This window comes from Grampus griseus (assembly GCF_964374135.1).
Source record: "Grampus griseus genome assembly, chromosome: 18".
NCBI classification, from domain to species: domain Eukaryota; kingdom Metazoa; phylum Chordata; class Mammalia; order Artiodactyla; family Delphinidae; genus Grampus; species Grampus griseus.
The window spans coordinates 54,935,800-54,962,528 of NC_139012.1; the positions used below are offsets into that span (position 1 = coordinate 54,935,800).

The 26,729-nt window shown below is 39.2% G+C and overlaps 2 protein-coding genes across 2 annotated transcripts in view; one reads left to right on the forward strand and one right to left on the reverse strand.

Annotated features, from left to right (window-relative positions):
- The window catches only part of ELF1 (E74 like ETS transcription factor 1), a 105,100-nt gene extending 98,959 nt beyond the window's left edge, over nt 1-6,141 (reverse strand). The window contains exon 1 of the mRNA XM_082675596.1: nt 6,045-6,141. The gene's annotated coding sequence lies outside the window, so the exon portion shown is untranslated. The remainder of the gene's footprint in view (nt 1-6,044) is intronic.
- A 217-nt stretch (nt 6,142-6,358) lies between these two features.
- The window catches only part of WBP4 (WW domain binding protein 4), a 33,527-nt gene continuing 13,156 nt past the window's right edge, over nt 6,359-26,729 (forward strand). Inside the window, exons 1-9 of the mRNA XM_082675698.1 lie at nt 6,359-6,857; nt 7,849-7,921; nt 10,318-10,380; nt 10,470-10,593; nt 14,515-14,682; nt 15,756-15,802; nt 16,278-16,353; nt 18,310-18,515; nt 22,140-22,303. Coding sequence (XP_082531824.1) covers nt 6,856-6,857; nt 7,849-7,921; nt 10,318-10,380; nt 10,470-10,593; nt 14,515-14,682; nt 15,756-15,802; nt 16,278-16,353; nt 18,310-18,515; nt 22,140-22,303 — 923 coding nt within the window. The 5' untranslated portion in view covers nt 6,359-6,855. The remainder of the gene's footprint in view (nt 6,858-7,848; nt 7,922-10,317; nt 10,381-10,469; nt 10,594-14,514; nt 14,683-15,755; nt 15,803-16,277; nt 16,354-18,309; nt 18,516-22,139; nt 22,304-26,729) is intronic.

Genomic DNA, 26,729 nt, shown 5'->3' on the forward strand with positions numbered 1-26,729 from the left:
CCAGGGATCGAACCCATGTCTCCTGCACTGGCTGGCGATTCTTAACCACTGTGCCACCAGGGAAGTCCTCACATATTTTTCAAGAAATATAACTCTCAAGGACATATGTATAAAATAGGATAAAATATACAAGAAAAAGGCACCACCTTACAACAGGCATACATGCCACCATGTTTTAAAAAACACACTCTTTGATATGAAATTTCTAGAGAAAGAAGTATGCCATCTAAAAGGCATTCCTGAATTTCTTTGCAACATTTTAAAGCTACTGATTTCATTTAAATTCCGTTTATTTAAAAGCCCCAGAAAAAGTTCAGAAAAAAAACTAATTTCAACTTTCTATTTAATGAGCATAACCACATATACCAATATGGAAGAACCATAATCAGTTCTATAATAGTTAATTTCAAGTGGATCAAGTTTTATTATAATTTTTGAGGATTTCAGTTCTAAGTTATATTGTCCACAGGGTGGCAGTCTCACAGTCTTAATTTTGTCTCTGAATTCAAGGTACAATTTCAGTGATCAAAAAGACACACACACACACACACACACACACACACACACACACAGGTGGGCAATAATAATTTACTGTCTGGCCAACAATCGCAAAAATTGTCTGTCCTTTCCAAAAAAAATCTATGCTTCCTAACTTCCCTATTTCTTTGCGGAGTATTTATACTCCTGACATCTTAAATTTTTCCTTCAATGCACGTCTTCTATTTAATCCTTTATATTCTTTTGCCACCACCCTATTTAGGGAGACACTAGAGGCAAGGAGAGTTGTTAGATTATTACTGTACTGCAGAAGACCCCCCCAACCTTGGTCAGTGTGGACACCACAGACACAACCCTTCCATCCCCCAGTTCATCCTGCACACTACTGCCAAATTAATTTCATTAAAACACGTATCATATTACCAGAAATTCCTTCTTTTAGCTAAGTAAACTCCTTACTCCAAAATTCAAGGACCTTCACAATCACAACCTTCCAAAATCTCCTAAGTGCTCTGCAAGAGTCAAGGGGATTTAGGAAATAAACTTCACTTTGAATATACCTTGCAACTTCCTGGTTTTCATTCATTCATTCATTCATTCAAATATTTTCTGAATGCTCAACAAGTGCCAAGCACTGCCCCAAGTGCTGATGATACAGAACGGGGGGAAAAGTCAAAGTCCCTGCTCCGAAGATATTCTCCTGACAGGACAGTCTCGGGTTGAGAGCTATTAGGGGAAGGGGGATAAACCCCCAAGTACTTCCAGCTCTCTGCCAGCAAGGGATACAACTTTTCCCAAGTATGAGCCATCAGAAGCACACTAGGGGTTGGGAGGGATGATAAAAAGACATCAGAGGAGATCTGCCAGCACTGACATTGTCTGCTACAGACCGTAGCCTAGTCTTGCACTCTTACACTATACTACTATACTACTACTGGTCCATTCCTATACTATTTGTACTCTCAGCTCAGCCAAAATGTGCTAGCAACTGTTTAGGGACCTCTGTTCCTGCCTGCTTCCTTCTTATAGCCTTGTCTCCCGCTCAATCATCTCCACCCGCAAAGCATAAGCAGCCTTCCAAGCCAATCTCAAACGCTGCCTCCTAGAGGCCTTTCCCCATTCTCTTCACACAAACCCAGATGTGACATTTTAGAGACCTTCAAACCCCTGTAACCCTTGGCTTAGTCTCCTCTAAGCATTTATTACACTATGCACTGTATCGTAATTATCTGTATATTTCAACCTCCTTCGTCTGTTATTTACTGAGCTCTTGCTACATTCCTGGACTATCTAGGAGCTAGAGTTGCAGTGTTAAATCATTCCATTATTATTTTTAAATATTTAATATCCAAATGATAAATGTAAAATGTAGACAAAATATTCTATATTTTTGATTGCCTCAATCTTTTTTTAACAGTTTTGCTGAGATATAATTTACATACCATGAAGTTCACCCACACAAAGAGTAGAACTCAATGTTTTTTAGTATATTTACAGAGTTGTGCAACAATCATCATAATGTAATTTTAGGACACTGTAATCACCCTAAAAAGAAACCTTGGACCTACATTAGCAATCACTTCCCATCCCCCGTGTCATCCTCCCCCACCCCGGCCAATCCTAGGCAACCATAATCCATCCTCTTTCTCTACAGATTTGTCTATTCTGGGCATTTCATATAAATGGACTCATACAAAATGTGGTCTTTTGGACCTGGCTTCTTTTGTTTAGCATAATGTTCTTGAGATTGATCCATGCTGTGGTATATATCACTACTTCATCCCTTTTTATTGCCAAAAAATATTTGATTGTATGGGTACACTGCATTCTATTCATTCATTCCTCAGTTGACAGACATTAGGGTTATCTGTCACTTTCTGCTTATGAATGCTGCTATAAACAATTGTGTACAAGTTCTTGCATGGACATGTTTTAATCTGTCTTGGGTATACACCTAGGAGTGGAACTGCTGGGTCACATGGCAACTCTATGTTTAACATTTTGAGAGAACTGCCAAACAGTTTCCCAAAGTGGCTGCACCATTTTACATTTCCCCCAGCAACCTATGACGGTACCAACTTCTTCATTACTGTTTGACTCTTACAGAACGAGAGTGATCTCACTACACAGTATCCTTACTCTCATGGAACTTATATTCTAGTAGAATAAGACAAGAAATAAACAGGAACAAACATGTTTATTTCAGATACGCAAAAGAAGAAAATAAAGCAGCATAAAGTAACCAGACAGTAACCAGAAAAGGGAGTCTCTAGTGAGGGTAAACAGAAAGGCCTCTCTGATAAGATAACGCTGACAGGAGTGAGATGTGCAGAGCTAGAGGGGGAATACTGCAGGCAGTGGAAACAGCAAGACATAAGACTGAGAAAAGAACAAGTATGGCACATTCAAGGAACAAAAAGCAAGAAGCCAGTGCAGCTAAAGTACAATGAAAAGGGAGAGGAGGGAGGAGGTGGCGTTGAGGACCCAAGTAGAGGCTAGACAATGTTAGGCTCAGAGACCAGGGTAAAGTCTTTGGATTTTAAAATGCCATCGTCATTTTCCCAACCCTTACATTTCTTTACGTACAGGTGTTCATCTATGCAAACGTTTACTGAACTGTCGTACATCTTCTAGCTGCACCTAATAGTAACAAATAGTAAAGAGACTATTTGGGTAATCCACACCACTCATTTAGTATCACTTTATTTTGTGGCTCAAGAGAGAACATGTAAAACATGACTACCAATGGTGTTTTGGAAGCAAGGCACAAGCGTATGAATGAATCCTTACAAAGTTATCACCTAGTCCTGACCAATTTAAGGTGTATGCTTCACCGACAGTAACTAGCAGCTCTGTCTTAGACTATTTCCAGTAAGAATATAGTTGCAGATCATTCTCATAATCTAAACCTAGATTTCATTCTTTTAAATGTTAATTTTCTCCACTCCATTGGTTAAAAATTAATATCTAATTGCTAAACATAAAACCCATGGGCACAAAATATTCTACATGTTTCTATATTGTTTGACTCATAAAAAAAAGAAATTTTTACATATTACGCTATATTTAGTTTCTTCAAAGAGACGCAAAATGTTTTAAAAAGTCTAGTGACATAAATGCCATAAAACAACTTGTTACCTAGTCAAAATTTATCCAGTTAAAATTCCCTTTTTACCATCCCAACTTGACCCCCATGGCTCTCCCTCCAGGCACTGTGTGCTCCTACCCAGCCAGACTACTAGCCAGCCTCACACTTGTTGCCCCAACCTCCGCTTTCTGATACACATTCCCCACCAGGAGAAATCCAACCTGTTCTTCAAGGTCCAGGGCAAACACTCTCCCTTCCTTGTCTGGTCTCTAGTCCTCTTCCCTGAGTAGAAGTGACTTCTCACCTATGTGCTCTTGAAGGAATTCTGCAACTCAGATGCTGCCCTAGCCAACTGTGCCTGGTACACAACAATATATAAGTCTATGTCTCGGACAGATATATTGTCACCAAACTACTCCTCTCAGCATACCCTCAAATATATATAAAGCTATTTGCAATTATACCGGGTGCTCAGTTGAAAATCACATCCATTTTAGCACAATTTGATACCAAGTTGTCACAAAATATGAGGTCAAGATTGAAGCTCTTCTGGAGGCAATTAAGGCAGAAGGATCTTTCCTTCCTTCCACGCTCAGGCCTAATTCTTTAGTAAATGGTTTCTGAACAATGACACAATCCTCTATTTAAATGAAACTTTTCCACTCTTATTACCGACACAAGAATTGCTCAACAATTCTTTTAACTCTCAAGTTTGTGAGTGGTATGTATCATCAAGAATTTATGGCTCTAAACCCAGAGCACAGAGAAGGTGAAAGATCTACCACAAGGTCATACAGCTAATCAAAAGGGCCAAAATATGACTCCATTCAGGATTCTCTCCAAAACCTCCTAACATGAAGAACCTGAACATCAGTTAACTTCCAAGACTATCTGATGATGCTTGGTGTAGAGAAAACGTTCAAATATTTGAACTAATGAAGATGATCTAAAACATTTTTAGTTGTGGAAGTTTATTTACAATGTGAAAGTAATTCATCCTTAATCATACTGTCCACATTAACAGATTAGTTCAAAATTCACTGTGCAGTTAAAACTATCAAACACAGTTTGGGAAGGCACATACTAACAACTAATCCTTCTGCTCTGCGTAATGGCACTGACCAGAGACTCGTCCACAAGAGTCACTTTTTCCTTCTTCATTTGTTCCCGGAGGCCCAATAGACTAAACATCAGAGCTCACCCCATTTTCTAATTTCAGCTTGCATTTAAGATAACGCTTTTGTTTCATTTACAGCTCACATGCTGCTGACACAGCTGCCCCTTCTTTGTAATAAACACAGGGCTTCTATATTTAAAAATACAGTGAAACTTTGTTATAACATCCCCTCCCCAGTCTCCGGCCAATTTTCTCTCTTCCAAGCCCCACCTCCACCCCAGGATTTTCTATCCGCGGCGCTCAAAACGTTAGACCCTTTTGGAAAGTCACATTTCTTCTTTAAAGACATCTCATCCTAGTGGTATTTTTCTTCTCCACAGCGTGTGTGTGTGTTTTTGGGGGGGGGGGGGGGCGGACGTGGGCGGAGAACGGGACGGACGCCCTTCCCCAGAGGCCTTCCCGAGCAGAAACACTCAAGTCTGTGGCTCCGGAGTCTGGGGTACTTTCTGAGAACTACGGCCGGCGCCCCCGATGTCAAGTTGGGATGACCTCGCAGGCCGGCCTCGGGGCGGGGCTCGGGCGCCGCGGGAGCCCGGGGTGGACACGCGGCCAATCCGGCTGCCGCGGGCAGCTGCGCGGTCAGGAGAGCGCACCCGCGGGCACCGAGGATCTCCGGACAGCCCTCGGCGCCTCCCCGCGCCCCCCCTCCCGCCAGGGGGCTGCTTTGTGTCGGGGGTGTTTCTAGTCAACACCCGGCCGAGACAACGGGGCTCCAAGCCGGGCGCGGGCTCCCGGGCGCCGAGGGCAGGGGGCAACACGACCCGCTTCGCTTGGGACCGTCAGAAGGGGCCGGCCGAGGAGGAGGGTGTGGGCCCGAGGGGGGCACTGGGGACAGATAAGGAGAAGCCAGAGTTAATCATCACCTCCCGAGCGCTTGGAAAGGGACGGCCGGGGGCCGGAGGGGCGGGAGGGCGGCCCCGGGGAAAGTGAAACTCCTTCCCGGCAGCTCAGCCCCGCCAGCCTCCGGCAGGAGGAGAAGAACCCCGAGTACACTCGCTCCTCCAGCCCGCCCGGCGCGGCACTCGTGTCTCCCAAAGCCGCAGCCCAGTTCACGGCGTCACTAACAACTACTCGAACGCGCGTTTTCCACGAAATCACCTGGGGTAGGGGGCAGGAAAAAAGAGCCAGAGCCACTGGAAATAAAAATGAGTTAGTCCCCCCCTAAAAAGAGATACACCGTTCCCATACCGGGAGTCGAACCCGGGCCGCCTGGGTGAAAACCAGGAATCCTAACCGCTAGACCATATGGGAAGTGCTGCTGAGAAAGCTGCGGTGACTCACCTGACAAGCGCAAACGCCGCCGCTCCCCAGCACCACCGCCCACCGCCACTCCAGCCGCCGCCGCCTCTGCGCCACCCGAGTCGCTACCGCCGCTGCCCACGCGCTCGCGAGCCAGGGAACGCGCCCGACCCGAGCGCGCGGGCGTCCGGGGGGCGGGGCTGGGTCGCTCCGCCGCCTCAGGAAAGTTCTGAGGCAAGGCCGAGCCAAGCGACTCTCAGCTCCGAAACCAGCTGTTTCACCTCTTTTTTTTTTAACTCCGCCAACGGCCCCCAGCCTACAGGTCCGGGCTGCTCTGCTGGTCAAAGTGCGTGCGGACTAGTTGGCAAAGTTGAGGGCGGCGACGTCTCTGGGAACAGCTGTTTGCGTTCGGGGCGGAGGCGGCGTGCGAGCTCCTCGGCCACGAGCCAGCGAGCCTAGAAGAAGGGTGGAGGTTCTGGATCTCAGGGAAAAAAAGAGAAGGCGGGATGACGCGGGGACGTGAGGCTTGAGCTTCCCGTCCCTCAGCTCAGGTCCCGTCGCGCTTTCGCCCCTTCTCCGTGACCTCAACCCGTTTATAGCAACCCCACCTCTCCGGAGCCGGGAGTACCGCCCCTGGAGGGGGAGGGGAAGGAGAGGAAATTTCGAACGCGGATTGAGTCGTCTGGGCACCCGTAGTTGGGAACCGTGGAACACTGGTCCGGGGGAAGAAGGGAGGTGTCCGGGCTCACAGACTGCGGTGGGCCTCGCGGTGAGCTGGGCTCCGACTCGTCCCGCGTGGGGAACACGAGCCTCAGCCGGGCCCGGAGCGACCCGCGGAGCGGCTGGTCCTGTCATGTGAGTCGGGTCTCAGGCTCTAAACAACGAGGTCTTGTTTCTCCGGGCGGCCCTTTCCCCCTCCGGGTCTCTAGCTCCGCCACCACCCCTCTCCCCCCGCCCTCAGCCGGGGGGCGTGACGGACGCTTCTTTAACTCGCTCGGGGTCTGCAGCGGACAGGCGGGGCCCGTTTTCTGGGCGGGGTGGGGATGCTACCCCGCAGAGCGCCCTGGGGGCCTGGAGCACGGGCTCTGGGAGGGAGGCTGGCGGCCCCTGGAGGTTGGACGGCCGCCGCAAAGCGACGGAGCGCTCCCGCCACCTACACGGTTGGGGGCCGAGAGCATCCTTCTGGTTTCTGTAGCGCTTGAACCGTGGGGTATTGTGAAATTGTAGGGTTGGGCTGCGGCCACCGCTGCCTCCTCCGCCTAATAGAAGCGGCCAGCCTTGGTTAGCCTATGAATTTATTTTTTATTTTTTGGTCTTGCCGGCCGAGGGATCCTTTGGCTTTTCTAATTCTCTTTTGCCATGAGGCTCAAGAACAAACTGTATTAACTGATAGTCTCAGAGGAACCACGGCCTCCCACCAGAGGTGTCTTATGTTTTGTTTTTTGGGTAGAAATAACTTGATTTAAAGTGAACTTTATGAGTTTCTTCATGTTTCAATTAACAGTAATCTCCAAAAATGCCAGAAAGGAATGGAAAGAATAGATAATCTTCTCCAAGATGTTCCTTATTTCTTCACATTGATGACAGTAACAAATGAGGCATTTTTTAAAAAGCTATTTTGTTTAAGGGCGTTTTAAATCCGTTGCAGACTTTTTCCACTCTACTGGCAACAGAATTTCAGTTGACTGATTTCATTCAGCTAAATAATAAAGCAGGGTGCTGTGTGTAACAAGTCAAGATTCAGTAGCAGAGGCTTATATTTCGGCCTTTTTAAGAAGTTGTAAATCATGCAAAAATTTACCTTTTTTAATTGTAAATAAACTTAAACTTGTTTTTCCTTTTCCAGGGCAGACTACTGGAAGTCCCAACCAAAGAAATTCTGTGATTACTGCAAGTGCTGGATAGCGGACAATAGGCCTGTATGATAATTTCTCTATTAAAGATTCTCATAATATTGTATTCATGTGAAATGTTCCTTTTTGATCTAAACTCAGAGCTTACAAAACAGTTTCATATACATTGCTCTTGATTTTTCAAAACATCGAACAATTTTTGTTGTCTTTTCATTCCTTGTAGGAAAGCTGTGAGCCGCCTTCTTTTTCATCAGCCCAAATTTGATTATGTACTAAGCCAAATTATTTCTCTGTGGCCCTTCAGTCACATTAAGGAACTGGACATTGCGTGGGTCATCGCATTAATGTTTATGAAACACCTACGTTATGATGGTGCTGTTTGTAATGTTGTCGTATACAAAGAAAAGTAAAAGCAGAAAGCCCTTAATATGTAGAAAGAAGCGACATTGTACTTTTTCTTGTATGTTCTGTTTTAGAGATAGTTAAATATGTTTGATGCAGAGCTTTATATCTCTAAATGCTTAAATTTGAAAGAACATTGTTACCTTTGTCATGGAATGTGAAAATAGGAACCTTTAAGCACATTATTACTGTATGTCTTGGTCCAAATTCAGCTTTTAAGACATGAAACAAAAAGCACCATTGATTTTTGGTTTTTTCCCCATCTCATGCATGTCATACTCTATGTACATAGTACATAAACGGTAGGGTATCTTTTAAATGTATATTCATATCCTTATTATTTGGTAGAGTGGGAGGCACAGAAGAACAGTAGCCCCATCTTTAACAGTGTTATGTTTCTTTGATAGACATTTATTACTATTATCTGCAAAGAGTTTAAGGATTTTTTCTGTTCAGTTTTGTCTTGCTTTTTTTTTGTCTTTTTGAATAGTTGCTAAAGTTCTTGACTATTTTGTTTGACTTAGCCATCCTAAAAAAAAAAAAAAATGCCACAAATTTTAAAAGCTACACAAATCACTGATAGTCTCTTCCCTGGAAGTATCCAAGCAATTCAGTGTTTTTGAGTGATCTAGAGCAGGGGTCCCCCACCCCCAGGCCTCTAGTGGTACTGGTCCATGGCCTGTTAGGAACCGGGCTGCACAGCAGGAGGTGAGTGGTGGGCGAGCAAGTGAAGCTTCATATGTATTTACAGCTGCTCCCCATCACTCACATTACCGCCTGAACCAACACCCCCCACCCCCCACCCCAGGGAAAAAATGTCTTCCACAGTCCCTGGTGCCAAAAAGTTTGGGGACCACCAATCCAGAGTAAATAATTCCTTCTAGGATAGTCTTTCTTCATCTTCTTGAATTGCTAATATACATTGATTTAACCTTTAGAAACAAAATTAATTTGTTTTTGAACAGGCCTTAAATATTCTTTGTGTAATATAACCAACTTTAGGAAACGAACATATGAAAAATAGAGGATGAATATTTGCTTTATGAAGTCACACTTTAAAGAGGAATTCACAGCAGTACTTTAGAATAATCAGGAAATGTGTTAGATAAGAATTGACTCACAAAACTTATTTTGAAAAGTTACCAGAAATTTCTTACTGCATACAACAACACACTTGTAATTTAGGGAGCATTCTGGCTGTTAAATAGGTAATAGCATTCACTCACCGACTCTGTCCCCATCCATCCATTTACCATCGTTCCTTATAGGTTACCACTTTTTAAATTTTCCATTGTTTCTATAGGCATAGATACAGGTTCTGATTCCAGCACGCATAGAAGGTAGCATGCTGTTTACACTGCCGTGCATCACAGTTGTTTTTTTTTAAACTGGACACCATATGCTGGAGCTCTTTCATCATCAGTATATAAGGAGTTTCTTTGTTCTCTGTTACAGCAGCCTAATTTTGACAGATAGTGCCAAGTTGCCCTGCATAGAAGTTTTACATTTTGTACCATTACCACATAGTAATAGTATTTGTTTACAATTTAGGAGGAGTTTTTTAACATCTACTTTTCTCGCAGTTTGGAAGAATAAGGTTCTAAGAATCATTGCTTATTCTCTGTGTCTTTTACCTAATGTGGCAAGTAGAGCAGTACAAATTCTAGAGATTCGCCGGTTTTGACATTTTATGTTGAGAGGTGTTTCTTGAAGTTAAGATTTTTTTTTCCACTCCTCCTTTGGCTTCATGTCTTGTTTGAGTCCTCTTTACAATCATATTCACTAGATTAGTCATCAGGGGTACCTTGTCTATTTCTCTATTAATATGGTCATCATAGTTTATTTTAAGCACCAAAGGAAACGTAGTCAGAGGGCATAATAATAAATAATGTGGTTTAGTTCCTTAGCATCATTTGATAAAAAGGACCAATTTGCATTATTTTTATCTTTTCTGCCAATTGTAATTCAATTTTGTTATGTTCCATATATTTACTGTTACTTTGCTGTGAACATTATGTGTAGTTTTCCTTTGTATCTTCTTTTTTTTTTTAATCTTCAAGAGCATTGAATTTCATGAAAGAGGAAAGAATCATAAGGAAAATGTGGCAAGGAGGATCAGTGAGGTAATCTAGTTTGTTTCGTTCTTTGCCAATTTCTCTATGTAAATATCAGCCCTTTATCTAGCTTTCACTTTTGTATGTGTCTTGCTCAGATTAAACAGAAAAGCCTGGATAAGGCAAAGGAAGAAGAAAAGGCATCAAAGGAGTTTGCTGCAATGGAGGCAGCTGCCCTGAAAGCATACCAAGAGGATTTGAAAAGGCTTGGCTTAGAGTCAGGTAAAAAAGGAGCCAGCATGTTTTAAAAGTAACATCAGAGGTCATGCTCAGTGAGCTCTTATTGTTTCCATAGAGAGGTTGTACACTCGGTATACTCTTAGTGCTTTGCCTGTACATCACAGCCCTATTGAGACTGTGGGACTTTTGCTTGTGCACTTTTGTTTTGCTTTTAAATCTTCATCTTTCAGTACCTCCATTCACAACAACTGTGTTACTCTTGGGGTTTCCTAGTCCTCGCTCTATCGTAGGTCAGCGGTTCATTTCCGAGACACTTGAGTTTTTATGTATTCTAATTATTTGGCTAAATGGATCTATTCATTTAAAAAATTGGCGTTGGCGCTTCCCTGGTGGCGCAGCGGTTGAGAGTCCGCCTGCCGATGCAGGGGACGCGGGTTCGTGCCCTGGTCCGGGAGGATCCCACATGCCGTGGAGCGGCTGGGCCTGTGAGCCATGGCCGCTGAGCCTGCGCGTCTGGAGCCTGTGCTCCGCAACGGGAGAGGCCACAACAGTGAGAGGCCCGCGTACCGCAAAAAAAAAAAAAAAAAATTGGCGTTGCATTATAACCCCCGTTCACTTTATCTATATGGTCAAAACTATGAATCATGTTTATTTATATAATTGAATTATAGTGAATTAACCTTGTGTGGACAAATCAAGTGACTTTACTACCAGAAGGTAGTTTTTTTTTTTACTTTTTAATTTTTTTATTGAATATATTGGATATGTATGTAACATGGTGTGTTACTTTGATACATTTATTGTAATGGGATTGCCATTATAGCAATATTTATCATATTACATAATTATAGTATGATATCATTGTCTATGTTCATTATATTGTTCATTAGACTTCTGGCTTACTTACTATTCATTGCAAGTTTGTACCCTTAAACAACATCAGTCTTATCCCTCCACTCCCCCATCCCCTATTTTGCTCTGTCTTTTACAAGTTTGACTTTTTTAGATTCCACATATAGGTGATACCATACAGTATTTGTCTTTCCGTATCTGGCTTATTTCACTTAGCATAATGTGCTCAGGGTTCATCCATGTTGTCGCAAATGGCACGGTATCCTCCCTTCTCATGGCTGAATTGTGTGTGTGTGTGTGTGTGTGTGTGTGTGTGTGTGCGCGCCACATCTTTTTTTATCCACTTATCTGTTGATGGGCATTTAGGCCGTTTCCTATCTTAGCTATGAATAACTTAGCTGTGATAACGCTGCAATAAGTATATATCTCTTCATAATCCAGTCTCATTTCCTTTGGGTATATACCCAGATGTGAATTAGTGGATGGTATAGTAGACCTATTTTTTAATTTTCTGAAGAACCTCCATACTGTTTTCCTCTGTGGTTGAACCAGTTTACATTCTCACCAGCAGTGTATGAAGGCTCCCATTTTACCACATGCCCGCCAGCAAGAAGGTAGATAATTTGAGGGTGTGAGGATAACTCATTTCCAGATAAAAGGCATTATTTAAGTGGAGTATATCTATCTTGTCACTGAATTTAGACTTTAAATTGGTAATTTTCTATAAAGCATTTCTTCCATGACAAATCCATCATCCTGAAACCAGATCTCAGTTGTTGATCTTGCATAATGGTTGCAGTAGTCAACATGGAACGGTATTCTTTACTTTCTAACAAAAACTGCTTTTGATTAACTTTTTAAGCAGAGTAACAGTTAATTGGCGTTGCCCTCATCACATAAGAACAGTTGTGCCCAGACTTTTTTTTTTTGGATGCGTTGGGTCTTCGTTGCTGCACACAGGCTTTCTCTGGTTGTGGTGAGTGGGGGCTACTCTTCGTTACAATGCAAGGACTTCTTATTGTGGTGGCTTCTCTTGTTGCGGAGCATGGGCTTCAGTAGTTGCAGCACGCAGGCTCAGTAGTTGTGACACGTGGGCCCTAGAGCTCACGGGCTTCAGTAGTTGTGGCATGTGGGCTTAGTAGTTGTGGCTCATGGGCTGGAGAGCGTAGGCTCAGTAGCTGTGGCACACAGGCTTAGTTGCTCCATGGCATGTGGGATCTTCCCAGACAAGGGATCAAACCCCTCTCCCCTGCATTGGCAGGCGGATTCTTAACCACTGCACCACCGGGGAAGTCCGTGACCAGACTTTTAAAATATCCTTGACATTATTAGTTAAAAAGCGGGGGTAGTAGTATTTCTACAAGGTTAAAGCTTTATGTTCATTTTAAGGGGAAAAAGGATTGTAGGCATTCCTGCAGAATTAAAGACGTAGTTGAAAATTCATCTCATCAATTAGGTAGATCGGGAGATTCTATTATGCTGCCCTATGAGCAAATAAATCTTAGTGTTTTATATTTAATTGGGTTTTTCCTATCAAATGTTTTTAATAGCCTTGTTTTCTAAATAGAATATGTATTCCTTTAAAAGTGAAACAGTATAGGCAAAGAAAAGAGTTTTTAAAACTAGCTGCTTTTAAGATTTCTCCAGACATCTTTAGAATTTTTTTAATAAAGTTATACTGTACATTTTATGCTGTGGTCTGTTTGGGGGTGGTTTTATTTATTCCCTAAATGATATGTCAAATACGTCTTTTATTTTAAATAATTAAAGATACACATTATTTTTAGTGGCTACAGAGTGTTTAGAAACACAAGCTTTGGGGTCAACCAGAATAGCCTCTTGCTAGTGATATGACTTTCGATTTTTACTAAAATTAAGTAACATAATGGTATGAATTGCTCATTACTGTGACCACTTGTAACAAGTGTTCAATAAAGGGTATAAAATGCCATAATAGGATGCCATTAAAATGCCATAATTTATGTAACTAGTCTCTTCCTGATTAACATTTAGGTTCCTTGGAGTTTTTTACTGTTAGGAAGAATGTTTCGGTGAGCACCCTTATGTAGGCATGTTTTCACATTTATCTCTGTAGGCTCAATTTCTAGCAGTGAGATTGCAGATTTAAAGTGTAAATATATTTTGTATATTGACTAATGAAATCAAGCTGTCTCCACAAATGTTGGGCTGATTTATACTTTTTCTAGAAATAAAATTATTTTATTAACTAATGTTGGGAATAATTATTCCTTTGGAAAAAAGCAAAGCCATAAAAACTACCCATTTTTTATACCCATGTAAATATCCAATAGATCATACTGACTAACTGTGGATTGGTCATTCTTTTCAGTATTATTGATCTAATGCAAAAAAAATTGTATGTATTTGCATTTCTTTGGATATTAGTGAAGTTAAGTGTTAAAGTACCTTTGTACTTTTTGGCCATTTTTGTGTTAGAATGTTAGATTTGTAAAGGATCTTTGTTAGGAACATTAATCCTCTGTCATATTTGTTGTAAAGATTTATCATTTGTCTGTCTTACGTTTTTCTTGTTGTTTTTATTTTTGCCATACCAAATATTTGAATTTCTATGCATTCAAATTTAACATTATTTTACTTTTTGGTTTTTTTGTAAATATCTTTGATCTGAAATTTATATTGATGTAAAAACATGGGAGGATCAGGGAGTGGACAATAAATTTACTTTTTTCCAAATAATTAACCAGTCAGTCCAACATCGTTTGTTAAATTATTTTTTTTTCTCTAATAAGAAATACTAGAAATATGCAGTTGGAACTGTTTCTGTACTATTGTGTTTAGTCATATGTTTGTCTACTCCTGGATCAGTTTTATACTATTGGTTTTTTAATCAGAGTTTCAGAATGTTTTAATATCTAGTAGGACTAGATTCCCTTCATCACTTCTTTTTTACAATTCTCCAGGATATTCTTATATTCTTGCATATTTAGCTTTCTAACTAGGCTTTGTAATAACGTGTCAAGTTCCCAAAAGAATCTTGTCAGGCTTTTAATTGGAATAAAATTATTAGTGTTTTATAACAGGAAAAAAAATTTACATCAGCTACTTCACCCTTCTCTCATCTTTCTTCAGAAATTTCAGATCCAGGCGTGTCACCAGTAACCAGCACTATGCCACCCACCTCTGCATCAAATCAGCAGAAAGAAAAGAAGAAAAAGAAAAAAGACCCTTCAAAGGGCAGATGGGTAGAAGGCATAACCTCTGAGGGTTACCATTACTATTATGATCTTATCACAGGAGGTAAGTCATTTAGGCATAAAAATAGTAGAGAATGATAACTGACAGTTTGTTTTGTGTTAGGACTTTTAGTTAATATTGGAACGTTTAAACAATGAAAGACTAACTTTACGTTTTTGCCACTGGTAAAAAAATTATGTGCCCTTTAAAAAGGTACCCTTCTCATAGTGACTCAAGGTCATAATTAAAGACTTAATAGTGGGTTCCTTACAAATAAATTATAGCTTTATATTTTCTCAATAAAGCTTTGTAAATATTTTAACTTTTAGGAGTGTATGAGATCACAAGGAGAAAGAAGAGAACAAGAAGTAGAAAGGGTGGGTGGTACATATATTAAAGGAATGGGTAGAAGAAAAGGTAAGAATGGTCAGGAAGGTAGGAAATGAGATTAGAGAGTTAATCACGAAGAAAACCTTGGGCTACCAGTATTATGGGAATTATTAAGATCTCTAGAATCATAGTCAGTTTTTGACGACATAGAAATAGTAACAATCTCTGAGAGTTTGCACTGAGCCATAAGTGAAGTGCGTGTTGTTCAGCAGTGAACCATAAATAATTGTATGCTGGGGATTATAAGTCTTTCTCAAATTTACATAGAAATTATTTATTAATTACATTTTTTCTCCCTTCTGGTGCCTATTCCTTGCTGCCTTTGTTCACCATCCTACTTTATATACTCTTGCTCTCAGCAATATTTGTTTTTAATTCCTGCATTCTTCATCTTATTCCTCTTTGGAGTCATTCATTCCATCTCTCACTCTCCCCTGCCCCAAGATGTCAAAATTTATCAAGCCTGAATTCCAAGAAATCTTTAAGAGAAGCCCTACCTAGCTCTAATAATTCTTGTGAAGTACCAGTAACTTCTTATCCTTCATTCTGGCCTTCCTTCTTGGTTACATAGCATTCACATGTATTCTTCACAGTACTACTGGGATGTATGTTGTTTCTTTTTATTTTTCAATTATGTTTTAAACTGTAGACACGTAGTGTTTCATTCATGTTGAATATCTTATAATTTTTTGCCAAATTAAATTTTTTTGGGAAGATTTTACAAATGCAGTATATTTTGTTTTAAGCATCTCAGTGGGAGAAACCTGAAGGATTTCAAGGAAACTTAAAAAAGGTAACTGAAGCACATTAATAGTCTTTTTTAAATTCTTTTAAGTGATTGGCTTCTGGGATTTTTGTAGGGTTGATTAAGCAAATTTACTTCCAGATAAGCCTCCCTGTCCCCCCAACCCCCTTTGTTTCTTTCTTTCTATAATCCTTTTGTTAAAAGGGTGCATGGTGGTGGAAAAGTGATGTCTACCCTAAAAGTCCACGCAGGGCAAATATTATTAGTTGGTTTGCAGTCAGTTGCCATTTACATGTCCCTGTCAGTCTGCAAAGAACTGTTCCTGGCTTTCAGAGGCAAGGCATTCCCTCCCTCCCTGAAAGGTGGCTCATGATTAACACAAATCAAGCTTCCTGGCCATGATCAGTACCACCACCCCTAATTGCCAGGTGTCAAGAGGAAAGGAAAGGCTGGCCGAGTCTGCCTTAGTTATCTAATATATAACCACATCTTCAGTTTATGCTGGTTTTTTTCCTCCCATTAGACGGCAGTGAAGACCGTTTGGGTAGAAGGTTTAAGTGAAAATGGCTATACCTATTATTATAATACAGAAACAGGGGGTAAGTATTACCTTTGTTTATCTCTTAAGCTGTCTAAAATTGTACCTCACACTGCTTATTAGCCTGCTGAGGAATTGTCTGAACTTGAGAATTTTAGTATAGTGATAAACATATTTCTGTAGCAAGTATGTATTTTTTATAATTTAGAAACATTAATACAATGGAAAAGCAAAAAGATTTCTGTAATATACTGAGCCATGTGTTGTTCTTCTCAGGTGATACTGCATTCACAAATTTTTTTACTTTGAAAATCATTTTTACTTTCTCTACCATCATTGGTTTTTATCAGGATTATTTTAGAAATATAATCATTACCTTGGAAGATCACCTCATTCAACTTGCCTTCTCCTATTTTAAAAAGCAGAACTGAAGCTATTTTAGCAGTGGCTAATAAGACTGTCTAATTTTCACTTTTACTAATTTAATAATTTTCAGTTATATAAATATTTATAAAACATGCAGAATTATTGTTACCTAATTATTATCTGTTTTTCAAATTAAGATTTTATCTAATTTCATAAAACTAGTCTTGCCAGTAATTATAGTTGGTTTCTTCTGCAATTAAATATACCAAAATAGCTATAGTATTGGTGTAACTTTGAGCTTTGTTTGTTTGTTGTTTTTTTTTTTTTTTGCGGTACGTGGGGCCTCTCACTGTTGTGGCCTCTCCCGTTGCGGAGCACAGGCTCCGGACACACAGGCTCAGCGGCCATGACTCATGGGCCCAGCCGCTCCGTGGCATGTGGGATCTTCCTGGACCAGGGCACGAACCCGTGTCCCCTACATCGGCAGGCGGACTCTCAACCACTGCGCCACGAGGGAAGCCCTGTTTGTTTGTTTTTTAATTCCTGCTATCCAAAGACTGCTACATAGCATTAAGTCTTTTAGGAGGAAAAGGCCCTTTTGACCTCCAAGTAGATACCCAGCTTGCCCAATGATGACAATGCTTCTACCTCAGTAAACTTGATGTACTGAATCCTTATAAAGATAAAATAACATATAACTATAGAGTTAGATCTGAGTGAGCTCAACGCACAGCTTCCCTTACCAGCTCTATGATTGTGGGTAAGTCACTGAGCCTATATTTGCTCTTAAGTAGAGCTGATCCTGTACTCTGTGAGTTCATGATGGTCATGTGTCTCTAAAGTTCCCCAAACAGTGCCTGGTACATATTAGATGCTTAACCAATTATTTCTTGTAAGTTCTTTTATTACTTGTGTGAAATAAAGACAAGGAAAAAGTAATTTTTTTCATTAGTGCTGGAAAGAACCCTGTAATTAATGAGGGACTATACATACTGATTTTCCCTCAACAATTTCAGTTTATATCTGGATCAATGTGATTATTAATAGAGCCCCCTTTACTCTTAAAACTTTCCCAGTTGAACAATAAATTTTAGAATCCCTGTCCCTTTTATTAAACTATAAATAGAGAGTAACTGCAGATAATTAGAACTGCTATCATTTTTCTAAAAGCCCAACAAACCACTGGGTGGCAGTAGAGTTCAACTGAGTTTTTTTTTTCCCCTTATTATAAAATGACAAATTATATTCATTCAGATCTTCGCCATATTATTCCACTTTATGAAGATCCCAGGGAAATTTTGTGATAAATAAATTTCAGGAAATCTCATGTGTGCCCATTACGATGTTTTCTGAAACTGGTGTTGGTTAAATTTTGAGTCCTCAGAAAGTATTACCAGTTCTTAGGTCTCTTTCCATTGGGGCTGTAGTTTATACATCTAGTTAATCCAGATTGCTTGAATTTAATTTCTGAAAGATAATAGCAAGATCTTTGGGATCTCTTATTTATTATCTTCTTGATCAAGTGATGGTGTGAAACAGATGCAGTGTTGTCACTTAATATACTGTAAGTGACAGGAAACATTATATTGGGAATATTCTTCTAAATAGAATTGGTAACTAAATAACATGACTATTAAAATGTGTTGAATAGAATCCAGATGGGAAAAACCTGATGATTTCATTCCACACTCTGGCGATCTGCTTTCTAGTAAAGTCAATGAAAAGTCACTTGGCACCCTAGAAGAGTCCAAATCATCAGATTCACATAATGATTCTGATGGGGAACAAGAAGCAGAAAAGGGAGGAAAAAAAGGAGAGGTCTCTACAGAAACGCAAAAGCTAAAAATAAAGTTTAAGGTAAGTTCTCGATTTACTCTTTACAACAGTTTGTTAATTTATGAAAAGATCTACAGACTTTCTTCAGCTTTCTGGTAGAAGATAGAAGTAAAACCAAGAGATGCATTTTGGCACCCGGATAAATGGTTGTATCATTTATTGATATCTATTTGATAACAATATAGTAAATTCATTTTTAGACCTCCTAAGTTTGAAATGCCTCTGTAACATTCAGAGAGCTGTCTGAACACGCAAGTATGAATGTCTAGGCTAGAAATGTTAATTTGAGTATCATCAACATACTGGTAGTAATTTAAGTCTCAGAGTGGGTGAAGTAACCTAGGAAAATGACCTTGGGGAATATTAAACATTTAAGTACAGGAGAGAAAGAGGAGCCCACAAGGCAGAATGAGGAAAGAATGATTAGGAAGGTATGCTGAGAAGCAGAAGAATTCAGTATCCCAGAAGCCAAAGGAGTAGAGAACATCAGGGATTAACTAGGTCTAGAAAAGGAAAAATGTCCATTGAATTTTGCAGTAAGGAAGTCCTTGATATCCTTCTAGCAGTTATACCAGAGTTTTAGGTGGGAAAACTCAGATTACAGGAGGATGAAAAGTGGTTCACAGTGTATATGTGGTTTGGATATGTAATGAAAAGTAGAAATTAGATGATAAGATGGTGGCTACATACTGACTTTTAATTGTGAGAGATTTGTGGTGGTGATGTTTTCCTTAAGAGGGACTCCAAAGGAGGTAGAAACGGAATACCAACAAGGGTAAGTGGATAGGTTGGTCTTGAACAAGGAATAAACTCATTTTCTGTAAGAAGGTAAGGTTTTCATTTTCTGTAAGGTATGACTATGGATGATTTGCTGCCAGGAAAGAAGAGTCCTGCCTTTTAGCCTCAATTTACTCATGTATAAAGAAATCAAGATTGCTTGCTGAGAGTGAGAAGCTTTGGGGAGCTTGACAACATTAACAGACTAAAATAATCACTGAGCCAGGGTGGGAGAAGAAATGAAGTAAGTAAGAGGATTGACAGGTGGTGGTGCTAAGTACCCAACCATGGTGGGAAAGTAGAACAGACATTTTAGTAGTGTTAATAGTATAGCTAGTATAGTATAGCTAGTATAGCTAGTCCTCCTGCTTTTGTGACCTTTCCAGGAACACTCAGGAGCCTGGGTGCCAAAGCAGACAAGATACATAGCATTGATCCATGGTTGAGTACTGGCCTGAGAGGTGAAGGAATATCCAGGATGCTGGAGAGAGGGCACTTCCAGCCTTACCTAGGGTCTTGTCATTGCCTGCAACTTCTCAACCTACCCCATAAATCTTGGTGGAACTTAGGGTGAGGAATGTATCCAGTTTATAGAAGAGCAGCAGGAAAGCTCTTGTGTAGTAGATATCTTACAATGTTTATAGTGAAATTCAGGTAACCCAGCATCCAACGTGGGACAGATATTATTAACGTCAAGCAAACAAAATATTACAAAACACAGATAAACAAAAAAGGACAAACTATAATCCTGCCGTTTCCCAGAGAAATCAGTATAATACCTTGATGTTTTTGGTCTATAATTTTCTATTCAGACTTGTACATTGCTTTAAACAAGGTATGGAGTCATACTATAATAAGGTTTTATTATCACTTTCCAATTTAATCTGTCACAAAGACATCGTTAAGTCTTCATGTACTAAAATAATGGATGGATAGTATTCCATGATATGAATATAAAATTATTAATTCAGCCCTGTGGAGCTGAATATGTATTTTGAATAATCACTAAGGGGACCAGGAGAAGAAATAACTGGAGACACATTACTAAGCAGTGTTAAAGTCTCTGCTGAAATTGGATGTCATAAATTCTGAAATCTCATCAGTTTGTATGGTTGTGTGATTTTTTTTTGGTAACACTTGACAAACTAATGGTTGGATAGATTTGTGTTGGAGATTTTTAGGTCCTACGCAATAGACAGGCATAGGGACAAAGATATTTTAAGGGTGCTAGCAAAAGAATGTTTATAACGTGATTCTCTGTGGGCTGGGGCCTGATAACGAAGAATGTAAAGTCTAGATGAGACTAACAAACTCAGAACACAGGAAATTAAGGTAGTAGAGATGGTAATGATGTTGGATAGGAGGTATTGTAGAAGTAAGCGAGCCAGAAAGCCAAAAGAATAACATTGTGGTCAGAGGGTGGGCTTTTGGAGTTTATGATTTCGTAAGTGGGGCATTTTTGAGTGATGACCTCATTCAAATTAAAAGGAACATAAGTGTGAGGATCTAATATTTGAATACTACCTATGCACCAGGTACTACATATGAGGAGAATATCTTATTAGGTGGCTGAAATATAGTGAAGGCCAAAGTCATTGGTTTTGTGGGTCACAAAATTGAGGGTAGGGAATTTTTAAGCTCTGGGATGACAAGAGTTTTGGTTTTTTGTTTTGTTTCATTTTTATTAGAGTATAGTTGCTTTACAGTGTGGAGGACAAGAATTTGAACAGAGAGAACATACAGAGTTGCCAGAGTCATCACTTGATATGGAGAAATGGGGACTTCCCTGGCGGTCCAGTGGTTAAGACTCTGCGCTTCCAATGCAGGGGCGTGGGTTCAGTCCCTGGTTAGGGAACTAAAATCCCACATGCCACATGGCCAAAAAGTAAATAAATAAAGGAAAAAACATACATACAATTAAGTGTGAACATTAAAAAATATATATATGGAGTAGTGGCCAGAGGTCATTAGATCATGAGAGGAAGAATGGAAGAGAACTATATAGAAGGTGGTGTGAGCCTCAGAGGGGGAGGCACGTATTGCATGACCTCACTTTAAAAATGTCGTGGCCTGGAAGCAGTCAGGTTGGCTAAGAGAAAGCTGATGCTGTCTCCTACTTCTGTGATATCAGCAGCATAAGGGAATGAGTTAACATCCATTCAAAGAATTGCAAACGAAACAGTGTTCCAGGACTGCCACCCATGGTTGTGCAAGTTTACGAAGAGGCTGAAATCTAATGCATGGTCCACATGCTAAACCGGGCCACGGGGCTTTGTTATCCCAGATGATAAAAGCACCAGCCCTCTCCAGGGGCTCCTTGGGAGCTATTTCTACCTCAGGGGTGTGTCTTTTTCCAATTTCACATCATTACCAGTTGTACAGGCCAGTGAGGTTTTGGCAGTGTCCTCAACATGAAGATGGATTTCAGTTAACACTAATTTGTTGAGGGAGTTCTTTAAATAGATAATGGGTATAGAAGGGTCCAGCGACATGGCATTAAATTCAAAAGGGGCACAGTATAAAGGGAGGTCACTGTTGGACATGTAAGTAAGGAGAGAAGCAGTAAAGTGGAGAAGAGAGGATAAAAAGGCCAGTGTATGTCTCTGAGGGGGGGTAGAACATTAATAGGATCGTGTTATAGTATTTTAAAAAACAGCCTTGGCCATGATGTGTTAGCATTTTAGACTTAATGAAAAACCTAATCAAGCATTAAAGGAGTTCTTTTATGTACGTTTGTTGTATTACATGCAAATTTGAACTGCTGAGTTAATGTATTATTTATAAATCAATACCAAGACTACGTTAAAGAAATTTTTGGTCCTGGCAGTTTTGCTTGAAGTTTGTTATTTCTTAACTTTGACATTTCAGGAAAAAAATAAAAATAGTGATAAAGGAACTGAACCAGAAACACAGAAAGAAAAAAATACCCAAGGGAAGAATTCATCAGGTCCAAGTGAAGAAAAACCCAAAGCTCATAAAAAATCAAACCCATATGGAGAATGGCAAGAAATTAAACAAGAGGTTGAGTCCCAGTAAGTACCTGAAACTTAATGCCACTGTTATTACAGGTATTTTACGTCCCATTACTTCCATAAATTGCAGTACCTAATTTCAGGAATAAGGTGCTCATTAAAAGTGTAGCTCATTTCCTTTACTTCTAGAATGGTTTTGTTTTTTCTAATTAAATATTTTAAAATGTAAGCTAAGGTTTATTTTTTTAAAGTAAACTAATGATTGTTTTAATTCTTACTAAGACATGACCTTTCTATTGACCACACATTCCCACACTAACATACCATACACACATGTGCATTCTCACACTCAACCATCGTTATTCTATCAGAGAAACAAATACCTGCATATTCAGTACATGCTTCATGGGATCTATCTAAAGGCAAGAAAAAAGCTCTTGTTTTGTTACTGTATTGAAAATGGCTTGTGACACTTAGCTAAGTTTTTAAGTTTTTATTCAAAAAATGGCAGTTTTATCAACTAAACAAGATCATGGTAAAGATGATACCTGGTTTACATTTACATACATATCAATAGCTGATATGTTTTCATATCAGCTATTGTCTTAGGATCATTTACACAATGAAAGGAAAATGTCACCCCCACCTTCACACATTGGTGTTTCTTAAATGCTTAAAAAATATCTTCAGGTGGGAAAAAAGTATTTATATGAATTAAGCAGTTTTTCTCCAAACATTAATGCTTTGAAATGGTAATGTAATATAACTGTTCCATGCATACTTCTAAAGTGAAATTATTCATTGTTAAAACTGTACTTTAGGGGACTTCCTTGGCGGTTCAGTGGTTAGGACTCTGCTTCCACTGCTGGGGGCCTGGGTTTGATCCCTGGTCGAGGAACTAAGATCCCGCGTACCGTGCGGGCAGCCAAAAAAAAACAAACCAAAAAACTGTACTTTAATGAAAAGGTCATGTTTTTTCAGAAGACGGAGTAATACAAGTTTTGGACAGCTTTATATACTGTTCTAATAAGAATTGATTCATTAGTGATATTGTACCATAATATAGCTTTGAACTATTAAAATGTTTTTATTAAATATTCAGCTCTTATTTTACTTAATGAAATATTAGGAAATGTGTATTTAATGCTACATAGTGCCAGGGACCGTAAGTATATTGACTGTATATGTTGAAGTTGCAGAAATAATAGACTGCATTGATTACTTCAGCCCCTAAGTGATTTCCTAAGTGACTTACAATAGGAGGATGGCCTTCCTATACCAATATCTCCTGTACTTCAAAGTTGAGATTTCTTAAAATTTGAGTATTTTGTTTTCCATGTGATAAGTTTACTGTAAAGCCATTATTCTTAACAGCAGCCAATTTAGTATGTGATGGATTGTGTCTGACTTCCTAAGTAGATTTACTGGTGAGGTTGAAACATTTTTTTCATATACCTGTATTTATCAGTGTTTTGTATTTACTCTTCTGTGAATTGTCTGTTCATAGTCTTTGCATATTTTTCTATTGAAGTATTAGTCTTTCCTTACTTGCATAAGATCCTTATGTAGTACAGACACTAACCATTTATTAGTAGTAGTTATGGTGGATTTTCCACATTTGTAGTTTGACTTTTAATTGTGCTTATAATGGTTTTAGATGTGTAGAACTTTCTAATGTTTAGTCTGATTTCTTTTCCTTTGTGATCTGTTTTATTGATACTACCCTTTTTCATCCAAAAGTCAAGTTTATACTTGTATCTCCTCCTGGTTTGTGTGATCTTACTTCTTTTTTATGTAATTATTATTATTTTTTTAATTAATTTATTTATTTTTGGCTGTGTCGGGTCTTCGTTGCTGCACACAGGCTTCTCATTGCTGTGGCTTCTCTTGCTGCGGAGCACAGGCTCTAGGCACACAGGCTTCAGTAGTTGTGGCGCTCGGGCTCAGTAGTTGTGGCTTGTAGGCTCTAGAGCACAGGCTCAGTAGTTGTGGCGCGCAGGCTTAGTTGCTCCATCCACAGCATGTGGGATCTTCCCTGATCAGGGATCGAACCCGTGTCCCCTGCATTGGCAGGCGGATTCTTAACCACTGTGTCACCAGGGAAGCCCACATTTTTATGTAATTATTTAATCCATCTTTTATGTAGTTATTTAATCCATCTTTAATAATTTTGATACATTGTATGAGATGAGATTTTTTAAAAATATTTATTTATTCTTTGGCTGCATCGGGTCTCAGTTGTGGCTCGCGGGCTCTTCATTGCAGTGCGTGGGCTTTTCCCTAGTTGTGGCACGTGGGCTCAGTAGTCGTGGCACACAGGCTCAGCAGTTGCGGCAAGTGGGTTTAGTTGCACCTCAACATGTGGGACCTTAGTTCCCTGATTAGGGGTTGAACCGGTGTCCCGTGCATTGTAAGACGAATTCTCAACCACTGGACCACCAGGGAAGTCCCAAGATGAGATTGTAAAATAATTTTTTATCTTAACCTGGCAAACCGATTTTGCCAGTACCATTCTTCCCCATTTTAAAGTGGCATTTTGTTTTAATCTTGTGTTTAATTCTTAAATTTATCAGTTTGTTTCTGGCTACCTATTCTGTTCCATTGGTCCATCTATCTTTGTGACAGTACCATAAAGCCTTAATTATTATGATTTAACTATATCCTTTTATATGGTATGTTCTGATATCTGGTGGTGTATCCCTGTATTTTTTTTTTCCAAATTTTCTTAAGTAGTCTCTTCCCATTTTTTCCATGTTAATTAAATCATTTGCAAGTGTTCAACAATATTTATATAAATATTACAAATAAATTATACTTGTTGAATTTGGCAAAAATTGATGTTTTCAATATTTCATAGTTTCATCAAAAAATGTTGTACATGCCTCTTTTTACTCAAGTCATTTTGTAGTGTAAGTCTCATGCTTGCATTTCTTGAATGTAAGCTAAGTAGCCACTTAGTCTACTTGATTCATTTCTGTAACCCCAGGACTAAAAACAGTGACTGGCACATAATAGGTGCTTAGTACATGTTTATTAAGTACCTGAATAAGCTTTTATATATTTTGCTATTTTTAATTGCAGATTTAGTCCATTTTTTCCATTATTTTGTAAACCAGTAATTGTGGTGTGAAAAAGCCTATGTGTCCAATTATGTTGCTGATTATTTTATTATTTTTAAGACTTACTCTTTTGAGTCTTGGGTTTTCCATGTAGAAACTTGTCTGCAAATATTTTTTATTTTTTTCTGTTGATACTACTTCCTATTTATTTCATGTCGTATTTATTTTAGTTACATTTTTAAGCCCAATGTTATATAATAATAAAGGGAGTGGGCATTTCTACACATCTGTTTTGTTGCTGATATCAATAGAAATGTCTCTAAAATTTATATTGAGGATTATATTGACTATTGGCTTAAGATAGATAATCTTTATTATGTTAAGGAAGTGTGCTTTATTTCTGGATTGTTCAAGGATTATTATCAGAAATATATTTTGGTGAATTTCAGTAGCCATAGCGCTGGTGTGGAAAACTGATTGGGAAATGGTGGTCTATGGTTTAGTTTTGTTTTTGTTTGTTAAATGTATGATAATTTTATGAGATTTTTGTATCTGACTTATGCTAAATAAAATGGATTAGGTAGCTTTCCATTTCTTTAATGTTCTAAAATGGTTAATAGTTTCCCTGGGATTAGAAAGTTTTTTAAAAAAATCACTAGTAAAATCTTCTGGTCCTGGAGTTCTAGGGGGAGGTAAGTTTTGATAGCTTTTTTAGTCTCTTGGATACTATCTATGTGACATTAGGCAAGTTGCCTAATCTACATGAGCCTCAATTTCTTCATCTGTAAAATGGGATAATAATAGTTCCTGCCTAATTTCTAATTTATTGTGAGGAATAAATTAGAAAAAAACAAGTTAACACATTTATCACTGTGTTCATACTTGGTACCTAGAACACCTAAGCACTCAGTCACTGTTACATGCTGCAGCTGGTGTTAGGGGGGGCAGGGGTAGGAAATAGCTTCAGCTAGTCAGTTTCTGTAATTCATATTTTCCCCTAAAATCTTGTGTTTCATCAAGGGCTTAAAATTTAAAGCATATGGTAATACATTAAACTTCCTGTATGTTGAAATTTTTCAATTTTTAAATCCTTTCACATTGTAAACTTTTTTATTCTTTTGGGATGATATTTGTTAAAGAATTTTTTTCCAGCTGTGTTAAGATACTATGATTTACATATAACATGTGTAAGTTTAAAGTGTGCATAGGAATTCCCTGGTGGTCCAGTGGTTAGGACTCCACACCCTCATTGCCGAGGGCCTGGGTTCAATCCCTGGTTGGGGAACTAAAATCCCACAAGCCGCATGGTGCAGCCAAAATAAATAAATAAGTAAAGTGTGCAGTGTGTTGATTTGATTGACATGTTGCAAAATGACTACCACAATAGTGTTAGCTAACACCTCCATGTCACACTTAATTACCATGTT